The sequence below is a fragment of the Quercus lobata genome, chromosome 2, assembly GCF_001633185.2.
Source record: "Quercus lobata isolate SW786 chromosome 2, ValleyOak3.0 Primary Assembly, whole genome shotgun sequence".
NCBI lineage: Eukaryota > Viridiplantae > Streptophyta > Magnoliopsida > Fagales > Fagaceae > Quercus > Quercus lobata.
The window spans coordinates 2,721,123-2,737,103 of NC_044905.1; the positions used below are offsets into that span (position 1 = coordinate 2,721,123).

General features: G+C 36.8%; 2 protein-coding genes across 3 annotated transcripts in view; both read left to right on the forward strand.

The window, feature by feature from the left end:
• The first annotated feature begins 1,081 nt into the window (after window positions 1-1,081).
• On the forward strand, window positions 1,082-5,580 carry LOC115973934 (3-oxo-Delta(4,5)-steroid 5-beta-reductase-like). Its single transcript, XM_031094177.1, has 3 exons — window positions 1,082-1,161; window positions 4,094-4,142; window positions 4,242-5,580. Exons 2-3 carry the CDS (start codon window positions 4,104-4,106, stop codon window positions 5,373-5,375), a joined length of 1,173 nt encoding a protein of 390 aa, XP_030950037.1. The 5' UTR covers window positions 1,082-1,161; window positions 4,094-4,103; the 3' UTR covers window positions 5,376-5,580.
• LOC115973931 (3-oxo-Delta(4,5)-steroid 5-beta-reductase-like) overlaps window positions 1,097-15,981 on the forward strand; it is a 47,483-nt gene continuing 32,598 nt past the window's right edge. For both annotated transcript variants that reach the window (XM_031094173.1, XM_031094174.1), the window contains exon 1: window positions 1,097-1,161. The gene's annotated coding sequence lies outside the window, so the exon portion shown is untranslated. The remainder of the gene's footprint in view (window positions 1,162-15,981) is intronic.

The following is a 15,981-nucleotide window of genomic DNA, read 5'->3' on the forward strand; positions in this document are numbered from 1 at the left end:
GTGAGTAAACAAACTTCCCAAAGATGAAAGACATATTAGATCAAGTTAAACTCAAGCCTTAATTACAAACCACAATTTAGATGGTACTGACTATAGAAGCAAAGTGTAAAGATAGAGACTGGAGTAGAGAAAGAAGAAACTGAACCACAAATGGTCTAGGGTTTTCAGTTTTTAGGTTTCTTGTGTATGGTCTCGTAGACAGGTTTTACTGCGTATGGTCTTGTAGTAGGGTTTTATATAGAGTAGTTTTGTTTAAAAAAATAATAAATATATAAGATATAAAACCTAAAATAAAAAGAAAATTAAAATAGTGGTGACGTGGAAAAAATAATAAATGTATAAGATATAAAACCTAAAATGAAAAGAAAATTAAAATATTGGTGACGTGGAAAATTGTGGGAGCTTCAAAAGTTTCGGTTTTATATAGAATATATAGATAAACTATCAATAAAAATAAATACACAAAATTATTATTTTTTAAGATATTACAATGCAATTATTGATGAAAATGAAATTCTATTTTTTTTAAAATCTTTGAAATCATTATATGGTTAATAATCTATAAATCATTATACACAATAGACAAGCACTATACATACATGCACTCAACAACTAACCAATTAATTCTAATCCAATAAATTTTAATGTTGTAAATAATCTCTTTAATTATTTAAAAAAAAAAAAATCTCTTTCACTCTTTAAAAGACACAATCAGATTCACAGCGCGTGGCCATGGTCCATGGGTGAGGTGTTACACTGTTAGTCACACAGGACTCTTAACTCACCACTATTATTTTAGAGAGAAAGAGAAAGATAATAGTCACAAGACTCTGACTCACAAGACTCTCTCTTTCTCTTTTCTATTTTCGGATGTGGAGTGTGGAGCTCTTTCATCTCTGTCTCCCTTTAAATTGTCTTCGCAACACGTATGATCAAATCTAAGTTAATCAACAATCACTAGAAATTCAGATATGAGATGGATAAAATATTCTCATCCAAAAAAATAAAGAGAGATTAGATATAATTACCAAGTTTGGGCGGTGCTGCTGTGACTGGTGGTGGCATCAGGTGTGGTGGCGGTCTGCTTTTGCTACACTGCTGTCTGCTGTTCTGCCGCAGCCCAACTCCTCCTAAGTTTGAGGTCTTCTGTTGCTGTAGCCCGTAAGTTAGGTTTTTTTTTTTTAGTGTCTTGCTTGCTTAGAAATCTACCTTCTCTTTTTCTTTTATTATATGTGTGTCTTGCTGTAAGTTGGGTATTCTCCTATTTTTAAGCTAGTTAGATCTCTTTGCTAGTTAGAATTGGCTTTGATTTTTTTTTTTTTTTAGTCTTGCGTGTGTTTGTCTTGAGTCTTTTGGCTTAATATTGCTAAATCCGAAATTTATTTGCGTTATAGGTACTGTTCCAACTTAATTGGCGAAAGGAGGAAAGAGAGAGAATTTCGGCAACAGTGTTGCCGAAATTCAACAAAAGTAGGAGAGAGAAAGAGGAAAAGTAGGAGAGAGAAAAATTCTGAATTTCGACAATGCTGTTACCGAAGTTCCTCTACCCAAATTCCCTACCCGAGCTCAAAAAAACCAATTGCGGCAATGTCATTGCCGAAATAGGGAAAAAAAAAAATTTTTTTTGGTAATTGTGGCAATGGCATTGACAATATTTTTACAATAAATTTTAAGTGGCAGGTTGTTATTATTGGATTAAAAAAGTAATCTCAGTGTTAAAATCAAATTTGAACTAATAATAACTAATCACCTGTGATTTGTTGTGAAAGTATTATAAACGTAACACCTTTTTTTTTTTTTTTTTTAAATTCCTCCCCAGATTTCGGCAACAACAATTTTTTTTTCCTCCCATTTTCGGCAATGACATTGCCACAATTCCATTCAATTTTTTTCCTCCTCCCATTTTCGGCAATGCCATTGCCACAATTACCAGAAATTTTTTTTTTTCCCTATTTCAGCAATGGCATTGCCGCAATTGGTTTTTTTTTAAGCTCGGGCAGGGAATTTGGGTAGAGGGTAACAGCGTTGCCGAAATTCAAAATCTTTCTCTCTCCTACTTTTGTTGAATTTCGGCAACACTGTTGCCGAAATTCTCTCTCTTTCCTCATTTCACCAATTAAGTTGGAACAGTACCTATAACGCAAATAAATTTCAAATTTAGCAATATTAAGCCAAAAGACCCGTTTGTCTTGGGGTTAGCGTTTGGGCTTACGTTTTCTTGTTGGACTAATTTCTTTTTTAACTTTTAAAAATATTTTATTGAAACATATTGCTAAAAGTAATATATTATATATGTAGTTAGTTTTTATTTTTTTTTTTATTTTTTTAATCTACTCCCTAAGAGTTGCATTGTCCTTTTAAGATGAAAAGTAAATAGTTGTTCTTGACTTCTTGTTCCTTTGTGAGATTTCCGTAATTGTGCAACGTTAGCTTTTTAACTTTTTTACCCTTAAATTATTTGAGTCCAAAATTGGTAAAGGTGTGATGTAAAATCCATATTTTAACTATTTAATAAAAAATTATAATATCAACATATTGTTTAAAATTCAATATATCTTACTACATTTAATATCTTTTCAATAAATTTCCAATTGGGTTAGTTTTTTTTAGATGAATATTAGAATTAATTGGTTGTAGTTGTGTTTGTTTTAATATGTGATATGATAATATGATATGTTAGGATTGAAATGAGTAAGGAGTAGGGTAGAAAAACCGAAGACACTGACTGAAACCGGCCCGAACCATGTTCAAAATTTCAATTTGGGTTTCGGTGTCCTACACATACACTAACTCGACTGAAACCAAACCGCAAAATATTAAATATTATTATGTACAAGTTGTTTTGAGAAAGTTCCTGATATTTAGTGGCAAGCCACGCGTGTTCCCACCAATAAACTCAAGAAAAAAACGTGAGAAAGCAAAGGGAAATAGGTTTTTTTTTTTCTTCCTATTTTGGTATGTTCTCTGAATATATACATGATTTTGATTTTGATTTTGTGTGTGTGTGTGTGTGTGTGTGTGTTTGCTTGGTGTTTGGGTGCTGAGAAAATGGGGGAAAGCAAAGAGAAATAATTTTTTTTTTCTTTTGATTTGTTTGGTTTCTAAGAAATTGGAAGCAACCGAAAGCAGACCGAACCGAACCGATTGAAATCAAATCAATTTGAAAATAATATATGTAAAAATATTTTTAATAATCTCTTCCCCTCCCTCCCACACCCACCACCCCCCCCCCCCCCCCCCCCCCCCCCCCCAAAAAAAAAAAGCAAACATTTGGGAGCTTTCTCTGGTAGGGGGCCCTAGGCTAGGCCTAAGTTACCTAAGCGTAAGCTGGCCTTGCCCTAAAAGGAAGGAAATGTGAAAAAATGTTACTATGCTCATCTTTACCTAAGCGTAAGCTGGCCTCGCCCTAAAAGGAAGGAAATGTGAAAAAATGTTACTATGCTCATCTTGTTGGTAATGGAATGTTCTTTTAATCCTTTTTGTCATTGTGTTTTTGTGGGTGTGTACAATAGCTGACCCTAAAAATATGAATTTTCAATGAAATGTATGATATGTTCAGTAAAATGTATTTGCCTAATTAATTAGAAAAGAAAAGAGCTGTGCATACATATATTACCTTTTTTACATACTACTAAACTAATAAGTTCTGATATTTCTACATTCCAAACTTGATACTAAATCACTTGACGCAACATCGGAATGGTTTTCATTTTTCAACAAGGTTGTGCAAACCAAAAGCAATACGGACACTTGCCTGGCTGCTTCCATGTCGCATATTGTCCAGAATATGTCCACATTTTGATCCCAATCCCCATTTTATTAAAGGAAATCTTGTCCAAATTTGACTTTAACATGTTCCAAGTTCATCCATTCACTTCTACGTACTTGTCTTCTATGCAGTCAGGTTAGGCCTAGTACAGTATGTCATGGCTTATGTCATTTATGTTGACTGTCTTCTTTCTGATTCTGGAATTTTCTTTTATGTTCTATATAAGTTGAAGCAGATAGCCAGTACATAAATCAGGTTAGAATATTTATTTTTCTTTGGCTAAATAAATAGTTAAGCTTACAGATACAAGCCTGTTACTTACAGTAATTTCAGAATGAGCTGGTGGTGGGCAAGATCTGTTGGCGCTACAAAGGTATAAACTCCCTCACACTTTCTTTATACACCAAGACTTTGCTATTATGAATCTTTTACACCAACACATATGCTAACTCTTTCTCTATGAATTTTACAGAAGAAATATGAGGAAGATTATGAAGCACCACGAAGCTACCGAAGTGTAGGCTTAGTGATTGGTGTGACTGGCATCGTGGGCAACAGCTTAGCTGAAATCTTGCCACTCTCTGATACCCCAGGTGGACCTTGGAAAGTCTATGGTGTGGCACGTCGTCCACGCCTAAATTGGAACAAAGACCACCCAGTTGAGTACATCCAATGTGATGTCTCCGACCCAAAAGAAACCCAAACCAAACTTTCCCAACTCACTGATGTCACACACATCTTCTATGTCACATGGGCTAGTCGGCCCACTGAGGCCCAAAATTGTGAAACCAACGGTACCATGTTCCGTAACGTGCTACGTGCAGTGATCCCTCATGCGCCAAATCTCAAACACATATGTCTACAAACAGGTGGCAAACACTATGTAGGACCCTTCGAAACCTTTGGTAGAATTGAATATCATAGCCCACCTTTTACGGAGGATATGCCACGTTTGAATGTGCCCAATTTTTATTACACTCAGGAAGATATTTTGTTTGAGGAAGTTAAGAATAAAGAAGGTTTGACTTGGTCAGTCCATAGGCCTAATACTATATTTGGGTTTTCACCCTATAGTTTGATGAATATAATTGGCACACTTTGTGTATATGCGGCTATATGTAAGCACGAGGGGATTCCTTTGAAATTCCCTGGAAGCAAAGAGGCTTGGGAGTATTATTATGTGGCTTCAGATGCTGATCTTATTGCTGAGCAACAAATTTGGGCTGTGGTAGATCCTAATGCGAGGAATGAAGCATTTAATTGTAACAATGGGGATGTGTTTAAGTGGAAGCATCTTTGGAAGGTGTTGTCTGAGCAATTTGGGATTGAGAATTATGAGTTTGTGGAGGGTGAGAAAGTTAGCTTGGTAGAGTCGATGAAAGATAAAGGTCCAGTGTGGGACAAGATTGTGAGAGAGAATCAGTTGCAACCTACAAAGTTGGAGGAAGTTGGAGTTTGGTGGTTTGTGGATGCAATGCTGAAGGGAGGGGATTACGTGGATAGTATGAATAAGAGTAAGAAGCACGGATTCTTGGGGTTTAGGAACTCCAAGGATTCGATGATTACTTGGATAGATAAGATGAAAGCTTACAAGATTGTGCCTTAAAAGAAGCAAATGTGAATATCCTTGTTGGATAAAATTACTTGTAGTAATGGAATTTTTTGTTGTTGTTTGATAAAATAACCATGCGATAGAAAGCACTGTTTAAATCCAATTTTTTATTTGTGTTTTTGTTGTGGACTTTTGTGGGTGTGTGCAAATTTGTCTATAACCCTTTCGTCACAAATTTGCTTGTAACGTGTATGATATGTACAACGAAATTTATTTGCCTGATAAAAAAAGAAAAGTGCACTGCATATATGTATTGCTTTTTTAAGTTCTGTTGAGATGATAATTTGTGATTAATCTAACATCAATTTTATAGGAGCTCACCACTGACACAATATTGTACGTGGATAAGCATGTGCTCCTTGACAATATGAAAAGAACATTATTTCTGTGGTCACATAGAAGGAAAAGGTTTTGTGGCTAAAAGGAGGATAGGTTTTCTAGCTCAGATAGATAGACTAGACAAACAAAAGAACGGAAATAATTGGAAATATAAATTAAAAATGATAGAAAGGTCCTATTTTATCATACTCCAAACCAACCTCCATGAATGAACTTTGCTACGATTAGGCTAAGGTTTTGATTTGTATATGTGATGGCACAAGATTAAAACCCAAGTCTTGAATGGGGCGTATATCATGCTTTTGTAGTTCATATGATATTAAATTCTAGTACCTATTTTGAGAAACTGAGACCGGTGTTGATTTGTTATGTTAACTTGTTTCCTGACTGACCCTATAAATATTGGAATAAGAAATGGAATACATTAATCCTCAAATGGCTGATCTTTGAACTTTGTCCATTGAGTTGTTGGCTCATTGTTGGATTCAGATATGCTTTATAGTACTTGAGTGCTTGAATTTACATTGTGCAATTCAAAACTTTAATTGAATAATCTCATTGCTAAGCTGACAGTTTCTTAGGTTACGTTAGTACTATCATTTATTTGCCAATAGCTAGTATTACTCTTAAAAGGTTGATGGAACATTTTTATATGAAATACAATATTTTAAATATTAATTAATTGCCGACTTAAGTGATTTAAAATTTATACCTTTTAAATTTTTTTTTTTTTGGATACAAGATAAATTTTCTACTCTAACCTAATCTAAGTGTATATGTGTATGAAGTTCTCTCTTGGAGACTTGAACCTCGATCCTTGGCCCCTACACCCCACAAGTACTTATACTTGTGAAGTGACCACCGCACCAAGGGTGTAAGATGGTCTGTTAAATTCTTTTTATTAGCAAAATCTGTCATTTGACAGCTTTTATCTTTTGTGCTCAATTTAATGAGCATAAAATGCTCAAACGGTTTATCACTTTTATGGCTATCAATCCTTTAGTGATATTCAAACGTTTTGTATACAGAAACATCATAAAGTCTAATTTGATTTAAACATGATTTAATGACCAATTGGTACATATCTTTTCTATTTGGGAGCTTTCTATCCCACAAGCGGTGTAGCCTTGAAGTATAATTAGTGAAGATGGTTGGGTTGTTGTATCCCGGGGGCAGCACACACAATGTTTAGTCTACTACACTAAAAACCCCGTAGACACGTGTATTGTTTCAAGACAGTGACATGGTCCATGCCTCAACCTCGCCATCTAAAAATGTATATGAATTGACGGTAATTAAATTACTTCTTGTTATAAGATTACTTTAAAGTATCATTAAGGTAACATCTCTCCACTATTCTCTAATTTCATGGCAAATATAATTTAGGGATAATTACAGCAAACCCACATGAGGTTTGGCCCGTTTGCACTTTGCCTACCCGTGGTTCAAAACTTATCACTTTGCCTACCTAAAGTTAGTTTTGTTAGCCTTCCGTAACCCACCTCTCCATTTGCTGTTAGAAAAACACATTTTTAGGCTAAAACAAATATAACAAGAATAAAAAAGCTAGGGTTTTTCGTTCCTCATGAACTTCAATGAGAACAAAGTGGAGGAACAACATGCCAATCAAATGACTCAATGAAATTATTTTTAATCCATAACAATATCAACAATTTCACAACATGCCAATTATCACAATAGCCCAACTATCACAACAGCCACAATCACACCAATACTTAACCCTTTCTTCGAAGAAAATTTTCCTTTTGCTTCACTCATTACAGGCGCTTCTGGTAACGAGCTCGGGTTCGATGGCACCGTCTGAGCCAATGCAGTCACTGGAGATGTATTGGTGAACAAACAAGCAGGCAAAGGACTTGACTCAGATAGCCCTTCGTTCCCAGAAAAGCTTCCTTGACCAAAGCACATCGATGGGTTTCATTTTCCTTCATTCTTGCTTCATGGGTTTCATTTTTTTTTTTTTTTTTGTGGTTTTGGTTGTGGGTTCATCAGATTTCCTTCGTTCTCGCATCCGTCTTGGTCTCAGCCTTCGTCTCGGCGGTTTGGAGCAGATCTAGGAAGAGGGCCGGCAGTGGTTTAGAGAGAATGGAGCTCAATCTCGGCCTCCGTCTCTGCCAAAATGGAACTCGATCTCAACCTCCGTCTCTGCCGGCAGTGGTTTTCTTTTTTTCTTTTCTATTTTTGCTTTTGGGTTATGGGTTTGATAATGATTTGATTATGGTGGGGTTATGGGTTGTGGCTTGTGGTGGTTGTGGATTGTGGGCGTGGTGGTGGTGCTGAGTTGTGGGTTCTAATAGTGGTGGTGGTGGAGTGGGTGGCAACGCTTCTTGGGTTTCATTTTTTTTTTTTTTTTTTTTTGCTTTTTGGTTGTGGATTTTATTTGATTTTGGCTTGCTAATGCTGGTTGACCTCCATAGCCGCCATTAGCACCACTATAAGCCACTGCCACGATAGCCAAGCCGCCGTACAAGCCACCATCAAACTTTAGGTCGAAGCACTCGAACACCACGATCGGCAGGATGAACAATGGTGCTATTTTTCTCTCTTTGGTTTGTTTCTATTTTCTGTTTAATCTATGATTGGGTTCTAAAACTTTTTTTATTATAGTTTGGGTTTGAAAAATGTGAGGGATTTTGGTATGGATTCAGAGGATTTAATTGGTTTTGGATGTGTGTAACTGAAAATTTTGAACTATATTTACAAATGTTGTGTTCTTGTGTTTGTGAGGAAAAGATTTGATGGTTCGTGTTTGATCCATGTTATGTTCTATTTTTAATAAAAGGGTGTTTTTCTAACAGCAAATGGAGAGGTAGGTTACGGAAGGCTAACAAAACTAACTTCAGGTGGGCAAAGTGATAAGTTTTGAACCACGGGTAGGTAAAGTACAAATGGGCCAAACCTCAGGTGGGTTTGCTGTAATTATCCCTATAATTTATGTGAATTTTAGTTATTTATATGATATGTTAAATGTAATGAAAATGAATTTATTCATCAATTATTATTCTCAGGAACAACAAAGGTTTCCAAGGTACCAATGCAGTTTGAATTCACCCAACGCTAAAAAAACTCTTCTTCTTCTTCAAACTCTGATTCCATGCCATTGGTGATTTTTTTAATAAAAAATTTGTTACCTTCCTTTGCAATTACCTAGAACACTTTGTGTGTGTGTGTTTTTTTTATTTATTTTATTTTATTTTATTTTATGAATTTCTCTTTTTAAAATTTTGACTGCTGAAAAGTTATTGTAATGTATTGATATTATAAATTATAGCGTTTGAGATACTTGTATGCCTATTGGTATGTTAAATTGAAGATTTCTATATGAAATATATGTTCATTGTTATGGAATAGTAATCTATATCGATATAATATATATATATATATATATAATACTAAAAGCTAAAGCGTAGCATTTAATATTACTACGTTTATGTTGAGCCACATCAGCAGCCATATCATTTTCATCATATTTTTTTGTATTTGTCCAACAATTTAAAAATAATTTCTATCAATTTTAAAATACTAAAAAAATATAAAATAAATCCCACCCCTATCTCCACCATAAAGCCTACTTCTTATCTCTATTTCTCTCTCAACTCATCATCTTCCTCTTCTCAAAAAAAAAAAAAAAAAAAAAAACCCTTCATCTTCCCACCAAACAAATTGCTAATGTTTCTCCTATTAATGACTTCACCATTAAATCTCAATTGCCTTAAATTCAACAATTAATCCTCTCTCTTTCTCTCTCTCTTTTTGACTTATCATCTCCTCATCTCCACCATAAAGCCAACTTTTTATCTATATCTCCTTCTCAACTCATCATCTTCCTCTTCTCAAAAAAAAAAAAAAAAAACACACACACACACACACACACATATCATCTTCACACCAAACAAATTGCTAATATTTCTCTTATTAATGACTTCACCATTAAATCTCAATTGCCTTAAATTCAACAATCAATCCTCCCTCTCTCTCTCTTTTTGACTTATCATCTCCTTATTTTATGGTTTGTGCTAGATTTTTTTTTTTTTTTCCACTTTTCAATTTTTAGACTTTTTCTTTATATTCATGTTTGCAATTTTTCTATACATAATTGCATTTTGACCATTAAAATTGTTTGTGTCTAAAAAATTGGAATGCATTTTATTGATTTAGTACATGTGAAACAATTAAGCTCTTTTTTTTCTTTTTTGGTTTGGTAATGTTTTGTTTTGTATTGTCTGTTACTATATCTAAATTCCATAGATAGAAAATAAAGAGTATAGTTTTAATTTATATTTATATAATACTAAAAACTGAAGCATAGCATTTAATGTTGCTATGCTCATGTTGAGTCACGTTAGCAATCATGTCATTTCCATCATATTTTTTTGTATTTGTCTAACAATTTAAAAATAATTTCTATCAATTTTAAAATACTAAAAAATATAAAATAAATCCCACCCCTATCTTCACTATAAAGCCCACTTCTTATCTATATATCTCTCTCTCAACTCATCATATTCCTCTTCTCAAAAAAAAAAAAAAAATCATCTTCCCACCAAACAAATTGCTAATTTTTCTTCTATTAATGACTTCACCATTAAATCTCAATTGCCTTAAATTCAACAATCAATCCTCTCTCTCTCTCTCTCTCTCTCTCTCTCTCTCTTTGACTTATCATCTCCTTATTTTATGGTTTGTGCTAGATTTTTATTTTTATTTTTTTTTTCACTTTTCAATTTTTAGTCTTTTTCTTTATATTCATGTTTACAATTTTTCTATACATAATTGCATTTTAACCATTAAAATTGTTTGTGCCTAAAAAATTGGAATGCATTTTATTGATTTAGTACATGTGAAACAATTAAGCTCTTTTTTTTATTTCTTTTTTGGTTTGGTAATGTTTTGTTTTGTATTGTCTGGATTCCATAAATAGAAAATAAAGAGTATAGTTTTAATGGTTTCGTTATTTATTTATTTTTAAATCTATGGCAAACTAACCTTTCTCCTAGCCTCCTCCTCCACAATAAAAATCATTTAATGCATTGATGTTAATGTTATGGTATTTGCTCACCAATATTAGCCCAATTGAAGGAGCTTTCTCAATGGACTAGCTAATAAAGAGTGTTTTTTTTTTTTTTTTTTAAGAAGAGTCAAATAAAGAAGTTAATAATTGATTAAGGTAAGGGAGTCATTAATTAACACATGGCAACCATTTTAAAACGGCTTCTCTCCCCATCAACACATTTATTTGCCTCCTTTTGTATTTAAAACCCACTGATTTAATTTTTTTTTATATAAATTTTGAATTGCTCTCTTTCCACCCCATAAGTCACCAAATTACAAATAGAATTGGAAACTTCCTTTGAGTTTAGTTTTTTTCTTTTCTTCCCCCTCAACTTCTTTGCTTTTCATCTACAAATTTTATGGTTTGTGCTATATAAATATATATATATATATATATATAATTTTTTTATAATGTCCTAATACATTGTTTCTTTTTTCCAATTGTGAATTGTTAGTCTATTTCTTTATATTCATGTTTAAAATTTTCCTATACATAATTGCATTTTAACCATTAAAATAGTCTAAAAAATTGGAATGCATTTTATTAATTTAGTACATGATCATTTCCCTCCCATTTATTTCTTTTATTTTCTGAATGACTTTGTTATTTGTTCTATTTATGTTTACTATATAAATTCTTGGGACAAAATGGGCTTTTGCCCTTTTCAGGCAAATTAATTAGCTTTATAGGGCTTTATACTCCCTTTCCCAAACTAAGTAGGGAAATGCCCCTCTTTTAAAACTCGATTTATGATAAATCGAGTTAGAAAAAAATAATAATTCTGAAGCCTTATAGTGGCATTTTAATGAGCCTATAATGATGTTTTTAAGACATATAGTGACGTTTTTTAACTCGACTTCAATGAAATCGAGTTATAGACAATTTTTTTTTACCTATAACTCGATTTCATTGAGGTCAAGTTAAAAAACATCACTATAGGTCTTTAAAAACGTCACTAGGTTCTTTAAAACGCTACTATAGAGCCTAACTTGATTTATCATAAATCAAGTTTTAAAAGAGGGGTATTTCCCTACTTAGTTTGGGAAAGAGGGTATAAAGCTAATTAATTTTCCTGAAAAGGGCAAAAGCCCATTTTGTCCTAAATTCTTGCTAATTTTATTTAGTCTCATCTAAATCTATGCTAACTTCTAACTTCTTAGGATACTTTGGAAGAAGAAACAAAATCTTCTACATATTATGATTGATAGGTGAAAGGGTAAAAATTAGCATGACGAACCTTCACCACGTTGGGCTTGACGGATCCTAACCCATGGGCCGACAATGGGTGAGCCCAGGGCCTAGCATGACTTAAAATACTTGTTACACACATTTGAAATCCGGTAGAATCCCAAAGGAAATCAGAATCCTAGTGCAAGGAGAATTCCGGAAGATACACATGTTAATGAAAGACCCTCTCTACAAGGAAATGTCTTGTCCATCACGTTTGGGATTACTCAAGAGGATTCCTATAAGGAAAAGACTTCTACATCAAGGAAGAGAGGCCAACCTTCTACTACTATATAAGCCCCAATACCCTCACAAATCAAGGTACGCATAATTTCCCCTTTTCTAGTACTCTAGAGTTGAGAATAGTTCTAACTTGACCTTCGGAGGGTATTTGGCTGGCACCACACCGGTGCTCTCTATAAGATCACTTATTTCTTCTTGCAGGTTGTTAGTTCAAGCGTGCGAGGATCGTGTAGCTTACTGGTAATTTTACGGCATCATCAGTTGGCGTCGTTTGTGGGGAACAAAGAGTTTAGCCAAATTATCGCCTCCCGGACATAAGAGTTGAATGGTACTCACTCACTCGATGGCTACCACCAACAACGTTCAAGGAGACGAGCCGCCAAGATCTACTGCATTAGAGAGGCAGGTCCAGACTCTCATGGCAGCAGTAGAATGACTCACAAAACAGAACCATGATCTGGAGGAGCAGCTACGCCAAAGGGACGCAGGACATAACGTTCAGGAGGAAAACCAAGAAGGTACCAGTGCCGAACGAAGGGACCAAGAGAAGCCAGAGGGCAGCAATGCCCCAAGCAGACCAAAACGGCAAAACATGAACCTTCCATCTCTTATGGATTCGGCCCCTCCCCCTATTATCACAAAGATGCAGGTGATGAAGGAGCAGATGGAGGTCGTGATGAAGGAGCAGATGGAGGTCATGATGAATGCCCTCAAGGGACGAGTGTCCAATGATCTTGATGACCTAGTAAACAGAACTAACTCACCGTTCACCACCTCCATCAACTCATTCCCCCTGCCACAGAAATTCTGCATGCCTCAGATCGAAAGCTACGATAGGGTCAAGGATCCCCTCGATCATCTAGAGACTTTCAAGACCCTAATGCACCTTAAAGGGGTACCAGACGAGATCATGTGTAGGGCATTCCCAACGACACTGAAGGGCCCTGCGAGGGTTTGGTTCAGTAGATTGACAACAAGCTCCATCAATACTTTCAAGGAGTTGAGCGCCTAGTTCACCTTGCACTTCATTGGGGGACATAGGTTCAAAAGGTCCACCGCATGCTTAATGAGCATCAAGTAGCGAGAAGACGAGACGCTGCGGTCCTACATAACTTGTTTCAATAAGGAGGCCCTTTCAATTGACGAAACTGACGATAAGATACTCGTAGCTGCATTCACTAACGAGCTACGAAAGGGTAAGTTTTTGTTTTCTTTATACAAGAATGACCCAAAGACCATGACGGACGTACTTTATAGAGCCACCAAATACATGAATGCAGAAGATGCATTACTAGCCTGCGAAGAGAAGCCCAAGAAGAGGGAGAGACAGGAAGACACACGACAGGATAGGGGGTGGAAGGTTGCTAGAACCGGAGATCAACGTGATGAAAGGCACCCTAGACCCCCCATTGGAAAGTTCACCAATTTCACCCCATTAATCGCCCCGATAGATCAAGTCTTGATGCAAATTAAAGATGAAGGAGCACTGATGTTCCTTGGTAAACTAAAGGGAGATCCCAACAAGAGGCCAAGGGACAAGTATTGTCGCTTTCACTGAGACCACGGGCACGACATAGCCAACTGCTACGATCTGAAATAGTAGATTGAGGCCCTTATTAGACAGGGGAAGCTACAGAGGTTCGTCAGCAAGGAAAGAACCAATCCGCCCTAGGAACAGGCCCCACAACGGGAGAATGAGCGCCCTAGACTACCTATAAGGGACATAAGAATGATCGTAGGGGGCACAACCGCAGCCGGATCTTCCAAAAAAGCCCGCAAAACCTACCTCAGAATGGTCCATAGCGTCTAACTTACAGGATCCATACCCAAGATGCCCCACTCATGGGATTTGGGGGAACGAAGGTGTTCCCCTTGGGCGCAATAACACTATCTATGACGGTAAGTGACTATCCTCAACAGATCACTAAGGAGGTAACTTTTCTCGTAGTCGACTGCTAATGCCATCCTCGGGCGGCCCACTCTCAATTCCTGGAAGGTGGTGACTTCAACATACAACCTGATGATTAAATTCCCGACGGAGTATGGGGTGGGAGAACTAGGAGGAAATCAGATAGCAGCACGGGAATGCTATATTGCCATGTTAGAAATGAAGGATCAATAGCAAACAATGTGTATCGGAAAGCAACGGGCACTAGCAAAGCCGGTTGAAGAGCTGGAAGATGTGAGACTTGATGACACACGGCCTGAACGGACGACTAAAATTACACTAGCTAGTTGGCCGGTGCGCCAAACGCTCACGACTTTCCTCAGAGATAACCAAGACGTGTTCGCTTGGAGTCATAAAGACATGCCAGGAATCGACCCCTCAGTCATGGTCCACAAGTTAAATGTGTCGCCCTCATTCCCTCCAATCCGGCAAAAGAAACGAGTCTTCACCCAGGGGCGGGACAAGGCCATAGCTGAGGAAGTTCGAAAGTTACTAGAGGCAAGTTTTATCCGGGAAGTATATTACCCCGACTGGTTGGCAAACGTCGTCATGGTTAAAAAGGCCAACGGAAACTGGAGGATGTGCGTAGATTTCATGGACCTCAACAAAGCTTGCCCTAAAGACGGCTACCCGCTCCCACGGATAGATACCTTGGTAGATTCGATTGCGACACACCAGCTCCTAAGTTTTATGGACGCTTTCTTAGGCTACAACCAAATCAGGATGGACGAATCTGATCAAGAGAAGACCTCCTTCGTTACAAGCCAGAGATTATTCTGCTATAAGGTGATGCCTTTCGGACTCAAAAATACTGGGGCAACATACCAAAGGTTAATGAACAAGATGTTTGCACACCAGATCGGCAAGAACGTACAGGTTTATGTTGACGACATGTTGGTAAAAAGCCTGCATGAAGTTAATCACCTAGATGACCTCAGGGAGACATTTGACACACTCTGATCATTCAACATGAAGCTAAATCTAAACAAGTGCGCGTTTGGAGTGACAGCCGGGAAATTCTTTGGCTTCATGGTGTCCCAAAGAGGAATAGAGGTCAACCCAGAGAAGGTGTAGGCCATAATGGAGTTGGAGCCACCAAGGATGGTTAAGGAGGTCCAAAGTTTAAACAGAAAGATTGCAGCCCTAAACAGGTTCGTCTCAAGGGCGACGAACAGGTGTCTACCATTCTTCCGCACTCTAAAGAAATCATTCAAGTGGACGGATAAATGCCAGATGGCATTTAATGACTTAAAGGCATATCTCTCATCTCTACCGTTGCTCAGTCCATCCATGCCAGGAGAAGAGCTTTACCTATATTTAGCTGTTTCACAAGCTGCTGTAAGCACAGCTTTGATAAGAGAGGAGGATGGATCCCAGAAACTAGTCTACTTTACTAGCCGAGCACTCCAAGGGGCAGAAGAAAGGTACCCTCAGATGGAGAAGTTGGCTTTCGCGTTGATAATCGTGGCACGAAAACTTAAGCCATACTTCCAAGCGCATACCATCATTATCTTAACGGAAAAGCCATTGAGAAAAGCCATGAAGAAAAGCCATGAGTAGCCTAGAAGAAGCAGGAAGAATGACTTTGTGGGCAGTAGAGCTGAGCGAGTTTGACATCCAATACTGCCCGCGGACAACCGTAAAAGGGCAGGTAGTAGCTGACTTCATCGCCGAGTTCACTCTCGGAGACGGCTAGGTGGCGGAGGAGAAAGGACAATGGAATATCTATACAGACGGATCTTTAAATAGACAAGCTGGAGGAGTTGGCG